At 35.8% G+C, this 18,706-nt stretch overlaps 3 protein-coding genes across 4 annotated transcripts in view; 1 reads left to right on the forward strand and 2 right to left on the reverse strand.

The window, feature by feature from the left end:
* Positions 1–18,706, reverse strand: part of LOC139976881 (uncharacterized) — a 139,234-nt gene that overhangs the window by 49,376 nt on the left and 71,152 nt on the right. The window lies entirely within an intron of this gene.
* The window catches only part of LOC139976893 (uncharacterized), a 121,814-nt gene that overhangs the window by 36,262 nt on the left and 66,846 nt on the right, over positions 1–18,706 (forward strand). The gene's annotated exons all lie outside the window — the stretch shown is intronic.
* LOC139976903 (uncharacterized) lies at positions 1,352–11,446 on the reverse strand. 2 transcript variants are annotated; one of them, XM_071985792.1, is made up of 8 exons: positions 10,856–11,446; positions 8,671–9,011; positions 6,444–6,481; positions 6,303–6,342; positions 3,480–5,368; positions 2,873–3,042; positions 2,637–2,722; positions 1,352–2,293 (listed from the first exon to the last, which is right to left on the reverse strand). In XM_071985792.1, the coding sequence occupies exons 5-8, from the start codon at positions 4,023–4,025 to the stop codon at positions 2,193–2,195; spliced, it is 903 nt and encodes a 300-aa protein (XP_071841893.1). In that variant the 5' UTR covers positions 4,026–5,368; positions 6,303–6,342; positions 6,444–6,481; positions 8,671–9,011; positions 10,856–11,446; the 3' UTR covers positions 1,352–2,192. The 2 variants fall into 2 exon arrangements, with proteins under 2 accessions (XP_071841893.1, XP_071841892.1); XM_071985791.1 differs by having other exon boundaries at positions 6,303–6,345.

Below are 18,706 nucleotides of genomic sequence, written 5' to 3' on the forward strand. Positions count from 1 at the left end.
CAAAGAGGCAATAGTATGTACAAGGACAGGGAATACCGTTCTCATCCACTTTTCATATCTTTGAATAGTTAACTTTTATGTTGAATTGAAGTATCAATATCGTAATTCATTTTTCAATATGTAAGACACTTCTGTTCTTTAAGTATAGATACATTTCGTCGGTTTGCACGGTTCCGTTTTCTGGATAAATTCAGGTTAATTACGGTCTGCTTAGTTTTGTAGACGTTAGCTGTATTCATATTCACATAATAGTGATACATATTACGATAGTTGCAGCTGTGGAATTGAACCAGGCAGTTAAAAAACAGTTGAGCAAAAACCACTAAAAAGAAGACAATATTTTACTTTGTTTACTTGTTAGTATGTTATCAATTGAATTAGATGAATGTTAAATAGGAAATGGAGATTAAAGTTATTCGATATTTACAATATTGATAGAAAAAAGTATCAAAACACACAGTTTTCATTATTAACTGTTAATGCGTATAATAAAGCAATCACTGTCGAATTTTTCCAACTTGCACTGTCATTAACACAAACTATTGTTAACTACTGTTGTAAGCTGTGATAAAGATGAGGTTTATGTTATTGATCAATTTTATTTATCTGTCCAAAAAGATCTTAGCCGTTGTTATTCTGGCTAACCACTGATAAACATTTTTCAGCTATCAGCAATGTTTATCGGCCAATAAAGTTGTTTTGATAATTAATGGGTATTTCACTTTCATTACAGAATTGTTACGTCATAAATATGCTTTAAATATTATTATATTATGACCCTTTGATAAAATTTTGAAATATAATTTACACGGCTTTGAAATATATGTATATCTACGTAAAGAATTACCAATATGTAAAAAGATGAAAGTGATGATACCAGAATGTGCGTATATAAAGACAAATTGCCAGGTATTCGACAAGACGCTATAAACAACTTCAACCATTTCTATTAACGGATTGAATGTTGTTTGTTCTCTCGTGATTTGGCAAAAGTCTTTCGTAGACTTCAACAGAAAAATAACATAAAAATAACCTATATTCAGGGCATCAATCATGTGGGAGGTAGGAGGGACACGTGCCCCACTTTTTAAATAGTGAGGGACAAAATATCAAATGTCCCTTCCGCCCTCCCAATGTTTGGTGACTGACTCGTGTTGGCGCTAGGATTATCAGGCTCATAATGACTCGTACATCTAATAAAGGAGCTCAAATATTGTGCTATGAAATGACTAGTAATCAATGTCTCATTTGCCCACCCGCTTCGCTCCCTCATCCCCCCCCCTCCCCCCCCCCCCCCGTTGCCACAAGGACTATTGACTTCATACGCTATAATGATTTTTACATGTACCTGTATTCTTGTGTGCAAACTTTAAGAATGTTACCGACTTTTGTTAAGGTTTCAAGTTTATTAATAATGATGAAGGCCCCAATTAACACCCGGATATTAAATAGATCATTCTTTCTCAATTTAAGTCTAAATCCTTTGTAATTTTTGTTGAAATATATTATCATATATATTACTGGCATATCAATTCAGGGACCAAACAGGAAGCAAGCTTACAGATTTCTGGATGTGAGTCCGGCCACTGGGCCACGGCAGGGGATTCTCCCCTGGACAAAATCAGGTGCCCTCCTAAGTGGGGCTCCTGGACCCACCTGGACCCCAAAAAGGCTTTGCACCAAGGCGCTTGCACAAGCTTTCAATGTTATCAATGTTCAGTCATTCATGCCCCCCCCCCCCCAACTTTTCAATTAGGATTGACACCTTGCTTTTATTAATGAAACCATTGATGTATCTAATAGCTTAACAGTCATCATTTAGAAGGGGCAAATATATCCATGCTGATTAATTTCCTTTAACATTTCATATCAGAAGGTTCTAGAAATAATAAGACGGATCCACCAACAACATATAAAGTTCATTCAAGTTTGACTTTTGAAGTTTTTCCTGTTCACAAAGTAATTCGAGTTGGTTGACCTGAAATGACCTCTGCATAAACAATATGTGCTCATTTATTCCACATATCGAATCCACATTCGTAGTAGGTAATTCTTGAAACATTCGCTTGTGAAGTCTCCAGGATCGGTTGATATCCAACGACTGTAGCAACGCTCACGAAGATTTTAAAAACTCCGGTATTTGTGAATTTCGGTTTGAGTACATATAATGACACATAAAAGACTGATTACATTTACAAGTTTTTTGGAAATAATGCAATTCCCCATTTTCCTGTCTCTGGTTTGAATTTTGGTACACTCATGGTAGCAGGCGATGTCTTCTTACAATTATATACTAAAAAGTAGAAAAGAAAGAAGCGGCATAAGTTAATAAACTGAATGTAACGATTCTTGTGATACAAAATATCAACTGCAAGAAAAAGAACGTAGGGAAGGCTTGTTATTAGTAGGTTATGAACAGGTCCACACATGAATGCACTTTATCGTGAACCGAAAATAACTAAATTTAATAGAGAGTTCGGTAAGTGCATATTTTGAAAGTTAGTGAGAAACATTTCATGAAAATTGAAAAAAGGAACTGCAAAAAAATGAACCAACTTCCAATGTACACACAATATTATTTCTTTATCTAGTTATTGTATGTTGTTCAAAAAAATCGTATTCAGAATATCACTCACTTTTCATGTCTAATCCCTTCAAAGCTGATTCCACTGTCTGTTTGGCTTCTGCGCTTAATTCTTCCGGTACCGAACATTTTACGAACCTTCATTAGAGATTATAAAGAAACATATATAAAATATTTAATATATATCTATTTATAAAGAAAGAAAAGTCATAATTTAGCAACATAAAGAACGATAACACTAATCACATTGTGCAGATGATTATAACGAGGTATTATCAGCATTCTTACTGTAGGATTCCTGGACAATTTCGATTAGTAAGGCTGCTGATGATTGAGACGAAGTGGTCTTCATTGATGTTCATTTCCTGAAAAATTAGGAATTTTAATGAGGGCAGTGTTACGTCTTTTATGAAGTCAATAGCGCACTCTTCTCTAAGTGTCATTCGTCTCAATTTTACCTGTTGGAATACAAGTAATTACAAAGACGTTAACATTAGTAACGTCATATATGTCCATGTTGAATACCCCCCCCCCCCTCCCCCAAAGAACACAAATTCAACAATAACCACAAATTGAAGCATACAACATTAATGAGTGTCTTTACAGTAAACTGAAATGTAGTTTAGCTAAAACAAATGATCAATCAAATTACGATACCGTATAGGATTACTGCATATTATATTTGTTTTATACATGTATCAGGTCATAGCAAAAGCGATATAAAGAACTCTCAATTAGAGCAATATGTTAATAAGATAAAATAATTACAGTCGGCAATCAAGCGTTTCGTAAAACCAGCTGAGGAATCATTTTTCGACAAGTTGAACATACAAATTTGAAAATTAAATATACCATTTCTTTCCTAAAATAATTTGAATGATTTTCCACAACTTACATTGGAAGCATTGCAAGTATCGCAGAAATCTGTTAAAGCAACTCTGTGGTGTTTCCTGTCAAGATGCTGTATGTTAATGTTCATATAGCTACCCACTCGTTTACCCGCTTCTTCGTACATGCCGTTGATAATTGCCTGCTTCTCCTCGAGATTACTCATTTCATAAATACAATCAATCAAATTGTTCCACATTTTCTGTTCGTTCAGGATATATTTTACTGCTTTATCCAATCTAGCATGATCCATGCCAAACATAAACTGTAATAATCTGACCGTTGCATCGTCAGTACTCTTTTTTATAAATTTATCTATCCACGCCCACTCTTTATCTCTTCCTGGTACATACTGAGCAGCTAAAAATTCCTGAAAGAATTCATGATAAAACATGATTCCAGTGTAGGACGAAAAAGTCAGTTCTTCTAAGTGACTTCCTCCGATTCCTACCTTCTTTGAATACTTGAGCAATTCTATGGCTAAGGCAATTTGGGTATCTTTTTTACCAAGTTTATCGTTCCAATACTCGCGTTTACCCAGTGAAATCCTCATCTTGTTTTCAAATGCTACTTTACCAAGTCTGGTTTCGAGACTCTTAATATCTTCTTGAATGGACTGGTTATTAACTTTCTGCACAATATAGGGATTCCAAGCAGTTAATCACTAATCTTATTATTGTTGTCAGTTTGTTAACATTCACTTCTTTATATTTCCCTGTTGGATCTAACATTCTGCATATAATTATATGAATTATCATGATCAGCAGAAGGGGTGTTTCAGAAAAATTCTGAGAAATTTCGTTTAATTCCATTCATTCAGTAACTTTTTTGAAAGTATTTCTAACGTATCACGTGATTTCGGGGTCCGCATGTTGTTTCTTGAAACGGTGTTATCTTTCTGCTCTGATTCTTCTTGCTTTAACTCGTGATGATAATCTAGGATTAACTTTGTTGTTACCTCATCCGACACCTCGTTTGCAATAATGTTTCTTTCAATTGCTTCGTTGTTGGCATCTTCTGTAAAACGTTTATTTGAGTCTAACATCTCGCTTTTTAACTTAAAGGCTTTCATATTTGATTTGGGGAGCAAAGTTAGTTGGGGTATTGCCTGTGATATCAAATAATATTTGCAGGTTTTCTGAATATACTCATTGACCTGAGGATTACTGAATCCATTCAATTTTACCTTTGAAAATGGCAATGTAAATGAAGCTTTCATGTATTCAACTTCACGAGACGTTACCCAAACCTTAATGTTTTTAAAGTTCAAAGGGTTTATTTTATTTTCGAGTAAATTTGCGACTGTCAGATTAGCATCATTTTCACCCTCCCCTTGGAGAAGATTGGCACGCTCTTCTTTTTCATTGGTAGGATTCTCGGCAGATGTATTGGAACTTATCGTAGACATCGATAGCTCATCAAGCCCATCCAGGAGTACTTGAAACTCAAAATTCAGAAATATTTTAACAATATCGTCCACCGTCAAATCAATTCCAACATGAATCATTTTCTTCACAAGATCGGAAAGTATCATCGAGGGATCAACCTCATTAAGGTGAATATATATTAGTATAGGTTCACTCATTTTATCCTTTCTGCCTTTTTTCAGACTTTTCATTTTTGACACCCAATCGCTAACCAAGTGTTGAGTGTAGGTTGTCTTCCCGTAACCTAAGTCTGCTATAATGAAGACCCGCTTAGTATCAAAATTAAACTCTGGTGAAGACAGAAAGTCACTAGCGTGATGACTGACGTCACCGTTCTCGTTAGTGACAGTGCACTGGCATGTAGTGTAAAGGGCTTGTATCGGTATTGGTTCACCCCATGGTAGCGGCTTGATGAATCACAATTTCTCGTAGTGCTGCATGAGCCCTTCCACTAAAATATTTTTTCTTTCTGAAGATCAAAACATATAAAATATCAATGACTGACTATAGATTGTACAACTTTATGGTCATATTAAAAGGAATGGTTTCAATGATCAAGGAATTTATTTTCTGCATTTAAAGGATGACAGGCAAGAAGCCATCAGCAATAAACATAAAACTGAAAGCTATTAGTATGATAAACGTATTATAAACGTATTGATGATGCGCTATCCTACGTTATATGAATGTCATCAATTTCTTAAAAGGAAAAAAACCTCTATTATTAATAAGTTTCGTGTAACTATGAAAACCTATTGATGAAATCAAGGGCGTAGGAACCGGGGGGCTGGGGGCGCCAGCCCCCAGTGAAAAATGTGGAGGGGCGGAAGTATCATTCCGCCCCCCCCCCCCCCCCCGTTCCGCAAGTCAGAAAACCCCTTTTTCATTTCCAAATGAAAAAAAAATCTCATTTGGAGCACCAAATTGCATCTAAGGCCAGGTGAAAATACAAAGTTAAGTTTACAAAATGGAGTGGGTGTTGAAGTGTGCTATATTGCACCAAATTGCATCTGAGGCCACCTGGAAATGCAAAAAATTCCAAAGGAGAGGGGGATATCCCCTCCCCTTAGACCCCTCCCCCAGGCCGGCCATCAGTCTTCAGCCCCCCCCCCCCCACTCAAAAGTACCTTCCTACGCCACTGGATGAAATGATACATAAGCAAACTTGTTATTCTCTTTTTTTTTACAGTTTGAAACATCAACTAGGATGTGCTTGTGTTTAGCTTAGTCGCACATGTTTACTGAATGTGTCCACTTTTCTAAAGTTGTTCTAATTGCGCCATAGACCATAGTAAGCATATTATACGGAGATTTACCCCATACAAGAGACTTGTCTTTGGTGTTAACCGTGAAGTATTCTTGCTTTGGAATAACAATTTTAAAGATGAAAAATGATATCGTACCTTCAAGGGATTTTTTCTTCGGCTTCGGCTCCTGCATTTCCTGCTATAAGAACAGAAATTGAATTTACTCAAATAAATGGATAACCGGATCACATTGTGGACAAAGACTATGAATTAATAAAGACATACTGTCATTCTTACCGTGGATGGATCCGGAGTTTCGATCTGTATACTCGTACCTAAATAAACAAGAACACATATCTAGTCGATTCATGTTTCGTATCTTTGATATTTCAATTTTCGTTGTTAATGTACAGAATTATTTAATAGAGCTTTGTAAAATTCATTGTTTCTTAAATAATTAAATAAGGGGTTAATCAACGGTCTTCCGTGCGGTTATAATACATGAACGACGTTATAAGGCAGGCGGTGCACGCATAAAGCAATAGCGTCATAACTCCGTCCATTCATACAACACACTCATTAAACATCAACTTTTATCTGAAAATGTTACAATTTTTTGTAAACTTTAATTAAAAAAGAACCAACAGTGTGTCCAAATGGTGCAAAGAAGTTCTCAACTTTTATAATAGTTTACAGTTTCAAAACAAATTAAATACGGAAGTAATATCATAATAATAAGATTAACAGAAATAGGCTATAGTGTATTTAGTAAGCTCAACAACACCACGTTTTTACATTGAAGTCAGCCTGGATCTGACACAAAGTAAACTATACCTGCAGTTGCAATAGCAACATGATATAATGTTGTATCAGGACAGGATTACAGTTTACTGAAAAGGTCACTAAGACATACGTTCTTACTACACTCAACTGTATGAACTGGCAGTGGCGGAACAAGAAATCCGAAAAAGTGGCAAGTTTGGGGGCGACAAGCAGTAGTGGGGGGGGGGGGGGGTTAAAATTACAAACAGGTACCTCATTAAGTCACGAGAATATTTAAGGCGCTAGGGCATACGTCCTACCCACCCAATCCACAATCCCAACATAATATAAACTAATGAATATTTGAATGTATACGTGAAATTTAAGACAGTGACAAAACTTCATTGTAATATAACCAGTGTCGTGCATTCACCAGTTGTCAAGAGGGAATATTGATCGATTTCGCGACCGATTTACAATGACCAGCTGAGCAACGCAAGAAAAATGGTTACTTGCTTTATGATTACAACTGTAGTAAGTTATTGGCTGCGAGTACATGTCCCTTAGCAGCTGCAACACTATTAGACAGTTCTTGTTCGCCCTTGTAGAGATTATGGAGCTCACAAATATGCAAGAAAATATGCTTTAAATATTCTAGTATTACTTGAGATAAAAATATCATCTGTAGTGACACCGACTAACATCATTCTTTTCTTCTATGCAGATGTTGTGTTGAATAAAAGTTTGCAGTTGCCAGAATACTACCTGCTACATATTTGGGAGTTGCAGCGATAATGGTTCTCTCTGTTGTTGGTATGGTCGGATTACTGAACGTTATTAGGACAATTCAAACACTATACTTATCCTTACCATTTCTTCGGCACCAAACAACTTGCTTTACCTCTTTTGCTGTACAAACAGCAAGCAATGAGGACGACTATTAAAACAAGGAAGATTATAATCCCAATAACGACAAATAGCCAGACGACTTGACCTGTAGGGCTACTCGTGGGTTCAATTGAAGGATGCTCTTTGCAGACTTCTCAAACGACATAATCAAGACAACGAAGATTGTATACGTCAGGTTACACAGTCTTGCAATTATAGGGGTTGCGCGAGAGGAATTTCAATAAAGACATATCTGAGAGCCACGCCTTCCACGTGTTGTCGGCCAAAATTGCGGTGTTATCTTAAACACCCTTTAAATGTGAAGTATTACATCCTCCCCAGATTGGTCTGTGCACTGTCGCAATAACATTTATCATTAACTTTTTCCTCTGTTTACCTGAGAGAATAAAACTTTTATTGTTGTGAGGCACCACCCTTATTTTTACACCTATTGTGATATTTGGTCTATAGGTTTGTTTCTCCAAGGACCTGTAGTTTCACTTTTGTTAAGGGTATACGTATTGCCCTAATTGTGGATAAGCGATGCATTTTCTTACTAGCACAGAGGTCTACCTGATGTGTGCGAGTTTGTGGCCACTAAATACCATAAGACATCACTATGCATATCCCTTCGTTATGAATGTTCTACAATGTCCATCTGGTATGTTCAAAATGTGTACGTAATTCAAACTGTACAAAACTAAGTTTTAATGAAGCTTTGTAATCTACACATTACTTCTGTAAAATCAACGGACTAATTATAAACTGTAAAAGATGAGCATGGAAAATGGTTCAATAAATTAACATTGCATTACTAAATACCATAACGAATTTGCCAGTCAGTATATATATATATATATATATATCACGTTACCTGTCTTTATCCTAACGATGCTGTAGTAAGTATCAAGGAGAGGAACAAATGTAGTGTCTGAAAAAGAAGCCATGCATTTGAAAGTAGCATCTGCTCCACAATCAGGTGTTGTGTATTCAATAGTTTTCTCAGTGTACCATCTGTCACGCATTCTTTATGAGTTTGCTCTTCTTTAGTGAAGCTCACTCCAGACTGGTTAGGCACAATCCAGTCTAAGTCCATCATTGGTCGAGAGCCATTCACGTAACAAGATAATGATCCAGAGGTGGTAACGTTTAGTTTACATCCAGTACAGGTCGAACCACAGGCATCAATCAGTGTGCACGGAGGATCGGGTCGAACTGTTATAAAAGAGTATTGATATAAATTTTAGCATTGAATAAATAAATATATAAATGAAGACCAAACTAGCAGCACATATTAATAAATTATTGAAGGAAGAAAATGAGCCTGTGATAGTCAATCACTCTTTGTAATGTATTTATAAGAAGAAAGAACATCTTCAAAGTAATTTTGATACCATATGCTACGAAAACAGCTTTTTTTGCAAATGAAATGGACATCATGTAGGCTTCTCCATAAAATAAATACTACTAATCACCTAACTTAATTTAATTATGGCAATAAAGCAATTGTTTTGATACACATTGATGTGTCCAGAATGCCCGTAGTTGATTTTCACTTATATTCTGAGAGGGTGCATGCATACTAAGAGATATGCTTGTGGGTAGCATACTCAAGAGTGATCAACAAAACCAATAAATAAAAACAGTAAAGTGGATATCCAACGGGAATATCGTAACAGATACAACGTAATCAACTATTTGTCAAAGAGAGCCGGAATTCCTTGTGGAATCTCTATCTCAACCGAGGACACGTTTCCAAAACGCTACCCCCTCCCCTCTCCCGCACCCTTCTCGAGACATCATTATAGGAATCTCAACTATGACCACAGAGTGAAAGAAGCGTAATTCCTCTTTCTGAGATGTATTTATATTGTAATGATTTGCAACATTACTCGAATATTCACTGCAGTTAGTCTCAACTGAGATATTCGGTCTCAAAATCGAGCTTCCGTACACCTCTTATAAAGAACGATCTTCCCAGGTCTGCCAAATTTATGGAAATTACCGGCCAAATCGGATTGCAACAAACCAAATGGTAAGATGCTGATCTAATTTGGAATAATAAATCCGACAACGGTGTAAATACTTCATGTAACCTGGAGCTGGTTACAAGTACCACAAAAGGAGCAGCATGAAGCCGGCCCTCTTAAAGAAGATAAACTCTCCCGAGACGTAACAAAAAGTTACGTCAAAAGGAGTCCCGTAATCAACAGCGAAAGCCCGAGTACGCTATATACAGGCGTCTAGAGCAGCCAAATATAAGACAAAATGACCCAGGGCAAAGCCAAGGTGAAAATGGACCCCAATTATAGCCCATTGATATTGGTTCTCATTTGGTTGCTATGTCTCTCACTCCTCCCCAGCCCCAGTAAAATAAAAAACGTATTCAAGTATTGACAGTTAACCGGTTAATTCTCGCACTGTACCGGTTAATTCTCGCACTGTACCAAATAATACCAAATAAAAGACCAAATCACTCAGGACAAAGCCATGGTTGACCTTGGGTGAATATGGACCCCAATTATAGCCCATTGATATAAGTTCTCATTTGGTTGTTATGCCTCTCACTCCTCCCAAGCCCCAGTAAAAAAACATATTCAAGTATTGACGGTTAACCGGTTAATTCTAGCACTGTAAACAGGTTAACTATCTGAACATTAAACTAGTGATTGAAAAACCGAAGAGGTTTGTCCCGCTGTATTTGTGTTTCTGAGGCCGCCCATGTATCAAAATTCTTTGCACTGTGTGCAAGTGTGCCTTTTTGTACAAATATCCTTCCCTCTTTGGGGGGGAGGGGGGTGGGGGCATACATTACTGATAATTATAAAGAAAAACAATGACGTTTTTATCTGAAGTACCCTGGTGACATCATTCATTCTGCTGGTTTTAGAAACGTTTTACAAACATAAACAATACTTGAAAATCTATATTTCTGACACATAAAATGGTATTATGAGGATGCGGTCTTCGCCTAAGATTTCAGATTTATTTAAACACTTTTGAAAACAGTTATCTTTAGCCACCAGAAACGTACTACGTACTACAGGATGCATGCTTACTGTATACTTTCAGCTCTGTATCCGCTGTAACAAAATCAAATTCGTTGAAGAATACTCTCACGGTGTATTTTCCTTCGTGCTTCAGTTGCGTGTTGATTACTTTCAACGCGTTTTTGTTGGTAAACTCATACTCCCCTTGTTGGTATTCCTGTCCTCCGTATCTACCATATTCGATTTTGAGTATCGGAAAGCTACTCGTATCTCCACCTTTATACCAGTACATATCACGTTGTTCAGCGCTAGCGTTACAGACAATGACATAAGGCTTGCCTAATTCGGCAAAATACTGGTTGTCACAGCTAATGCTCTCGGATTCTGTAGTTAAAAAATAAAGGATCAAATCATAATAAATATTTGAATCTGATATAAAACTTAAAGGGTGTATATATAAGTAGTACAAAACATGTGATAGTCTCATTGATGCCATGATAGTGCTTCACTTATCTAATCATTACTAAATCAATGTGAAATATCAACTTGAGACAGTTGTGCAACCGTTCCGATGAAAAAGTACACAACCCAATTACTGAATTTGGGAAACTGATAGATATGGAGAGTTCATAATATAGAATAAATAAGTCATGTTAAAGAATGTTGGAGACATTGATGGTATGCTTTAGTGCTTAGAAAATATATTGTGTTGTTATATTTAACAATGCTAGTATTTATTTCAAGACATGTTGAGACATGATACTAACACTTACCTAGTATTATCCAAATATATCTATAAAGCTAATTTCAGAGATATCTGATTAAGAATTTATGTTCAATGATAAATATTTATGATGTGCTCACAAAAATCAACACGGTTGATTGCATGAATGTAGTGTGAAAAACCTAATATATGCCAAGGATGAAAACCAAGTACTTATCTTGTGTTTAACATCCATTTCTTGCAATCTGATGAACATTAATTGCATAAAGTTGGAGTCGTCATGAAAATGTTTTTTTTTTTACCAAAATCACTATACCAGTATGAACAAAATTGTACGCTAAGCCTCGCCCACTCGTTGATATTATGATATGAGAACCAAGAATTATAAGGCAAATCCACCTATCATGGGCACATATTTACCAAGGATGACATTGATTTAACTTGTGGTTTGAGTTATCGAGGTTAGAATCTGTTTGTGACAATGTCCCATTTAAGCCCCACCCAAACATACATATTAATGACGAAAAAATGTTGTTGCAAAGGACATGTACATATTATGTAGTTATATCACCATACCATGTATAAACTTAATCGGAAATATGGTTGCAGAGATAATGACATTTTAAAAGAATTAAGGTAAGTCCCGCACACTCGTTAATATTCATGAGATGGGACCTGAAAACAAAAGGGCACATCCACTCATCATAGGGCTCTATCTACCATGTATGACATAGATTCAGCTTGTGTTTGTTGAGATATCATTTGTACAAGCTAGCCGTCATCTACAAACACGAGACGCCGGCACGATGGCCGCGGTTACTGAGCCTTCGGCATCGTAAACAAACATAAGTCAAAGCATCATCACTGCACCAGAGAAACAAACCTAAAAGTAATACATCCCATGTTTTTAATGGAGGATTAGAATGGCCACTTTTTTTGGATTTTATGTATTGAGACAACTTCGTCGTTACTCCTTAAGTATTACTTCTTCTTTTTTAAATCAGTATTATTGATTTAATAATTTAAGCTAAATAATAATTTAAACTAAACCCTAGCGCAAATCTTCAATAACCTGATATGTATATCTGTAACAGTTTTATATTGCGAACTATCTGATAAAATGGTCTCAATATCAATTTCATTTCAATTTGAATTCAATTTGTAGCAATGTAGCGAGTATATATTTAACTTAAGGCAGAACAGCAAACATACACCCTTTTTCTGCACATCAAACGCTTTTTTCTTTATAATATCCTTCCAGTTTATTTTCAGATAAAGGGACATTCTTTTCAAATGCTACAAAGGTATATCGTAAAACGTTGCTAACCACATATAACATAATAGCAGGCCTACCCATTCAAATCTTGGGAACAGTTCCCCATTCGTTACCTTTCTCTATAAGACCCGCAATAACACATACAAATCAAGTCAGGGAGTAAATAATATCAGTAAAATTTTCAATCCTAAAATGTTTAAATTCATTTTGCACAGATACAATATTTTTCCCTTTCTCTACCCGCGAGCAACGCTGAACTTGGTACAGGCAATTTCTACATATCGTGGTAGCATTATTTCTATGCTATTCAATGATGTACATTTATTCGGATCATGCCGTCAGTTCTTTCTATATTTAGTCTTGTGTAAAAGTAAGTAGCCTTGAGGTTTCGATCCTAGCAGGAGCTTTTTAAGCTATTATGTCTGTTACTCTATAGCCTTTCCAGCAGGGCCTGTCATATCAATGCGCCCAAGCATCATGCCAAGCGTATATACCCTTCTCGTTTCCCTCCGATCTAGGCCGAAATTTAAGAAAAATAGACAAGTTTGACAGATCTTGATAATTTATATAATGTATTTAATTAGTTAACTTGCTATTTCCTCTACATAATACCTGAATTCCTTGTTACATGATTACATCATACATCAAAACAAAGCTCAGCACTGTATGCACATACTTTATGCGATCTTCTGGGATTATAACGTCAACATATTTTCCCTGCCTTATTGATAAGTTTTCTTAACCTGTTGGGTCCTCTGAACCAAGGCTGTTTCTATTATGTACAAGTAGCTACACTCACTGTTATCCATCCAAACTAAACCAATGGATGTTTACGAATCGATGCGTTTGCGATATGAAAACTATCAAATTTTCTGGATTGTAAACTTGAGTGAACCGCATCCAATTTTTCTATAAACGAATAAAAATTGCAATTGATGTTCCTAATACAACTATAAAGAGCCGGCTGATGTCAGAATTTAGGTAGTTGCGAGGTACTTCCTGGATAGGCATATTCAATGCATCGGTCACTTTGTTCCGAGAATAGCTGAAATTAAACTAGAATCACACATTAATATTAATTTAAATAAAATCATCAACTTACAACGAAGCGGAATCAAGTTCAGTTCTTCTGTTACACCTAGCATAGGCTGGAAAGTAATCACACAAAAGCGTTAGAGCTTGCAAATGTCAGTAACAGGTACACTGTTGGTTCAGTTTTACGATATACAGACTTAATCATTGTTACACCCGATGTATGAAATGAAAGTGAAGTATAGTTAAACATAAACAGTAACAATAAACAATTAAGATGATCAAAGATAGTTACAATGTAGTAACGAACGTTCACGGATATAGTTGCATCAAACACATAGACATGAGGATCAAGAACAACTGGAAAATAGATCTTCTACATTCCAGTGTGCTGTGTTACAATCCAAAGATCTAGAGGCTATGGCATTACTCAATATGACTTACTCGAAGGATATTCTGAGCATAATTTTTAAAGGTACGAAACTTCTTGGATTACATTTCATTGTTTCGAGCAAGATTTCAAATCAATTTGTTTTCAATCCATCTGTTTTTCTTTTTATTCCCCTTTTATTTTAATAGTTATCCTGCTACTCCAGTTAAAGATTATTTGCATGGGAAGCCAGCTTAACGCGGGTGCTTACTCGAATATAACAATAACAGTTAAACCGAATGGAAACGCTTGCTCGGAATGCCCAGTTGATCTTTCTTCTCACAAGTTCGGGATGAAATGGAAATTCAATAATGAAATCATATTTAGAGATAACGCAATGACTAGTAGTTACGACAGAACTCAGGCGACTGCTAACACTTGCAGTTCATTGCATGAGACACTGGAGTTGCAAAATGTAATGATGTCTTTTGATGATGTGTTTACTTGTTGGTATAATGGTTCCGAGGCAGCAAGGTTCAAAATAGATGTAAAAGGTAAGTATAGCAGTAATAATAGTTCAAGGATTATTATGAAGCGAACTATTACTATGTTTATGTTAATGTTCATACTGAGAAATAAAACTGTACATATAACTGCGTACTGTTGATTTGTCATTATATATATATATATATCTACTTTACTAATACGGATTTAATAGAATCGCAAATCCAAGACATATTTGTACCAATGGTGTTCAAGGCAATTGTTTAACTTAACATAGAATTGTTGGAATTAGTCTTACAAATGCAGATTAAGTTTTTTTCGACAAATTTACACATAGAGTAGATGTTATTGACAAATATTAATGAAAGCGTTTTTATGTTAGTTATTTCCCTAAGTTGAAAGAATGAATTGAAATGTCCTCTCTTGTTACCACTGTAAACTGCAAAAGATCGAGAGTTGACTTTCCTTGACGCATTATCACCAGTGCAGGTGGAGCGAACGAACATAATATAATCTATAAATATCCTCTATAATTAATATATTTTAAGACTTTGATCACCTGTTCTTTTCTTAGGACATTTGTTTCGCATAACGTGTTATTCCAGATAGGGCTAAATCGGCCACATTTTATCCACCAAAACCTCAATACCCTACCATTTATGTGCAGATTTTTTTTGGTTACTATTTCTTACATCCCGTAGTCCATTTTATAGAGCCAATAGACAATGATAGTTCATTCCAAAAAAAATAACTGTCATGGAAGGGACACACATGATACCGGTTGGAAGAGAAATCTCAAAAAAAAGTATATTGCAACTTGCTTACAGTTGGTACTTTGTATTTTCTGATCTACAAGGGATACCATTGGTGAAGATTAAGAAGACTACTGAGATAATATCTGAAGAGTTAGAGTTCGAGACACAGACAGCATCAAACGAAACGGTGCAATTCGAAGTGACTGAAGTTATCGCTCTCTTCAATATTACCTGGATTATTAATAGCGTGAGGAATAGATCTTATGCGGTGAAGAATTCAAGTCATTTTACATCAACTTTAACATTTCACCCAACCGACAAAACTTCACTAATCTGTCAAGTTCAAGGGCCCTCGATTGAAACAAAGTCTGTCAACATATCGATTTTTCCGATCAGCGCCAAGCAATCTAAGGGTACAGCAACCCCTGGAAACGGTATAGTAGTCCCTATGAAGACAACTTACATTACTCTTAAAGCCAAAAATTACCAACCATATCAAATATTCATTTTGTAGTGCCAATGTTAAGTACATCAGCTTTTAAGTATACTTCGTACATGGTGTAGCACATCTGTCGAATTTGGTGCTATTTAAGTTTTCGTCTATTATGTACGTGCTTTCTATTAGGACATTGTCCAATATCTGACTGTAAGGTATTCCCTATGGTTATACTGTAAACCTTAAGCCAGATAAGTAAATATATTTTTGTGATTCTGCAGAACCGGAAATTCATAGATATGTCTGTATTCTTAAATTTCGCTGTTTATCTAGTGGATGACGTCATATTTGGGATATCGTTTATACTGATACAGATATATGATTCGGAGCCCTCTTTATTGACAAGTGCAGACATTAATTTGTTAATCGTTCATACATCCAAATTCCCTGCGTTATTTCTACCAACAATTCAATCATTTTGCTTGTGTCAAACGTCTCCCAATACCGAAATTGTATGACCACCTGCTTCTTTGTGTATTACCGGACAAAATTTACATTTCTCTGTTTCAGAAAAAAATGACAGTCATTTCATTGGATTGATTGTTCTAGTACCGGTATTCTTCCTTGTTTCTATCTTAACGAGTATTGGCCTTTTCTGGAAAAAATAAAAGCAAGTTCCTAGTAGGGAAATTTAGTTCTCTAACTCACATATTCTATGGTAACCTGAGAAATTTCACCAGTCCTGATCATATACCATAACGAGTTAACGAGACTAATAAACTTTGCTTTTTCCTAACAGGACAACGAACGTATACTACAAATATAAAGTAAGTAAATAATTCAGTGAGACAAATCCTAGCGTTTTCCATGGAATGTGTGATAACAAACTATTTCCGTGCTTTTTGTCCTCTCAAATCCACATTGACGTCATTCTCTCAATTCAAAACCACGACAACATTCCTTCATCCTCATTTCATTTCCTTGCTAATTAAAACTTTCATATTGTCGTTGACATGAATATGCAATAACTGAGTTCGTGTCCCATTTGTTCACACTTTGTAGTAATATGTGGTTATTGTTACTACAGGCTAGACATTAAGCTATATAATCATGGTCATAATGCCATAACATCATGCTGTATGCACAATTGTGTTCTAAATGAAAACTGCAAAATAGTCACAACTTGATTCCATGTTAAACTGTGTTAAACTATGCTAAACTCTTCAACTGTTAAACTCTTATACTCTGTTACACTCTTATTACTCTAAAAAGGGCTCCATCAAGACAAACCAACTCTGACAATGTTGACCCGCTCAGGGTATGACCGACCATCCTGTGTACGATGACGTTAGCGATCATGACGAAAATCCAAACAAAGATTCACCAACAGACAACGGTAAATAAACTATTGACACTATATGAATTGTTAATTTACATATTACTTAAACTATTGACTAAATATAACTAAATGAATGACTTTATGTGTTTTTTTACTTACATAACTACTAGTTACCTTTAAACCACAATCGGATCATACAGATACGGTTCTGTTTTGTGCTCCAACAAATGACACGTTTAAAAATTGTGTTAAATATGAATGTTAAGCAAATGGCGTCGGGTCTCGTTCATTGATGATATGTTTCTTACAAGATGCAAAAGCAATCGACTTTGTTTTATAGTGTATGCAACAAGAGAATAACACCAAACAATTTAGTATGCACCTCCAGTCTGCTTCGCTATTAAATTACTCACTCACTCCAAGCATGTCTAATTTAATATACTTAACAAGTAGAAAAAATACATGTTTACCTTTCTTTTTAGTTAATGCGCAAGATGGATACCAAACTACATTAGCAATTTGCTTAAAAACTAGTAGAATGTTTGAATACTGGAGTGCTACGTACACCAAAGGGGAAAACAAAAATGTAAAATGTTTTGCTGAAACATTGTCAGGTAAGATAACATTCTTTCAGTTTCGACTCATCTAATGTTGAGCTATATCAATGAAAACAAATTAGTTTTTGTATACCAATGTTCTGCACAATAAAACCTCATCGCCAAATTAAATGTACATGTGACTCTAATTTAAAGCTAATATTCCAGTGCCTGACTTGCTCGTAAGCTAACAACCAGCCATCAAATACATTATCTATTGATTTCATTTTCTGAAGAATCAGCCACAATGAATGATGCGAGGTCCTTCCAAGGGCTGACAATTGCCTTGAACTCTCTACGGTCACATTCCAGTATTGTTAAGTTACTTTGCATCTCTGTCGACGAACGTAAGTGTCTCTCAAACTCATTCTCTCCATTCACCTGACAAAAGGTTTCTCATTTGTTTTGTGCAGAGGGGGAAGGGGCAATCTTTTTTTCTTAAAGCCATTAAAAGATTTATGTCAGGTATGTGTGCCTTATATGAATAACTTAGTTGGAAACTAATGAAACTCATATAAAGGGACAAAATACATTCTTGATTCAACGAATGAACAGAAAGTCAACCGACCCCCCCCCACACACACACACGCATACAGGCGTAAGGTGGTTTACGGGGACTCAACCTTTTGGCTATCATTATGGGGACCGTTAGTTACAATGATCACAGAGGCTTCAAACTTTGAATTTGTAATGACCTTTCCATCCAAAATTAAGTTAGGTATTATTTATGTTTTTATTTACTTTTGTTATAGTGTTACTAAACAAGACATTCCACATTACTTGTGGGGACTCACTACTGACTTAACACACACTGAATTGGTTTATGGGGACGTCACTGGAAGTTTGTTATTTCAATCATAATCAATGTAGCATGCTTCTGTTCCATTG

This window comes from Apostichopus japonicus, chromosome 12, assembly GCF_037975245.1.
Source record: "Apostichopus japonicus isolate 1M-3 chromosome 12, ASM3797524v1, whole genome shotgun sequence".
NCBI classification, from domain to species: domain Eukaryota; kingdom Metazoa; phylum Echinodermata; class Holothuroidea; order Aspidochirotida; family Stichopodidae; genus Apostichopus; species Apostichopus japonicus.

What these genes read in the sequence shown, in the direction of transcription:
- LOC139976903 (XM_071985792.1), bottom strand. Translation starts at nt 4,025, where the DNA reads ATGAGGATTTCACTGGGTAAACGCGAGTATTGGAACGATAAACTTGGT. An exon ending in ATACTTGCAATGCTTCCAAT is followed by an intron (nt 3,043 to 3,479) that starts GTAAGTTGTGGA and finishes GTATTCCAACAG; the next exon opens with GTAAAATTGAGACGAATGAC. An exon ending in AATTGTCCAGGAATCCTACA is followed by an intron (nt 2,723 to 2,872) that starts GTAAGAATGCTG and finishes TCTCTAATGAAG; the next exon opens with GTTCGTAAAATGTTCGGTAC.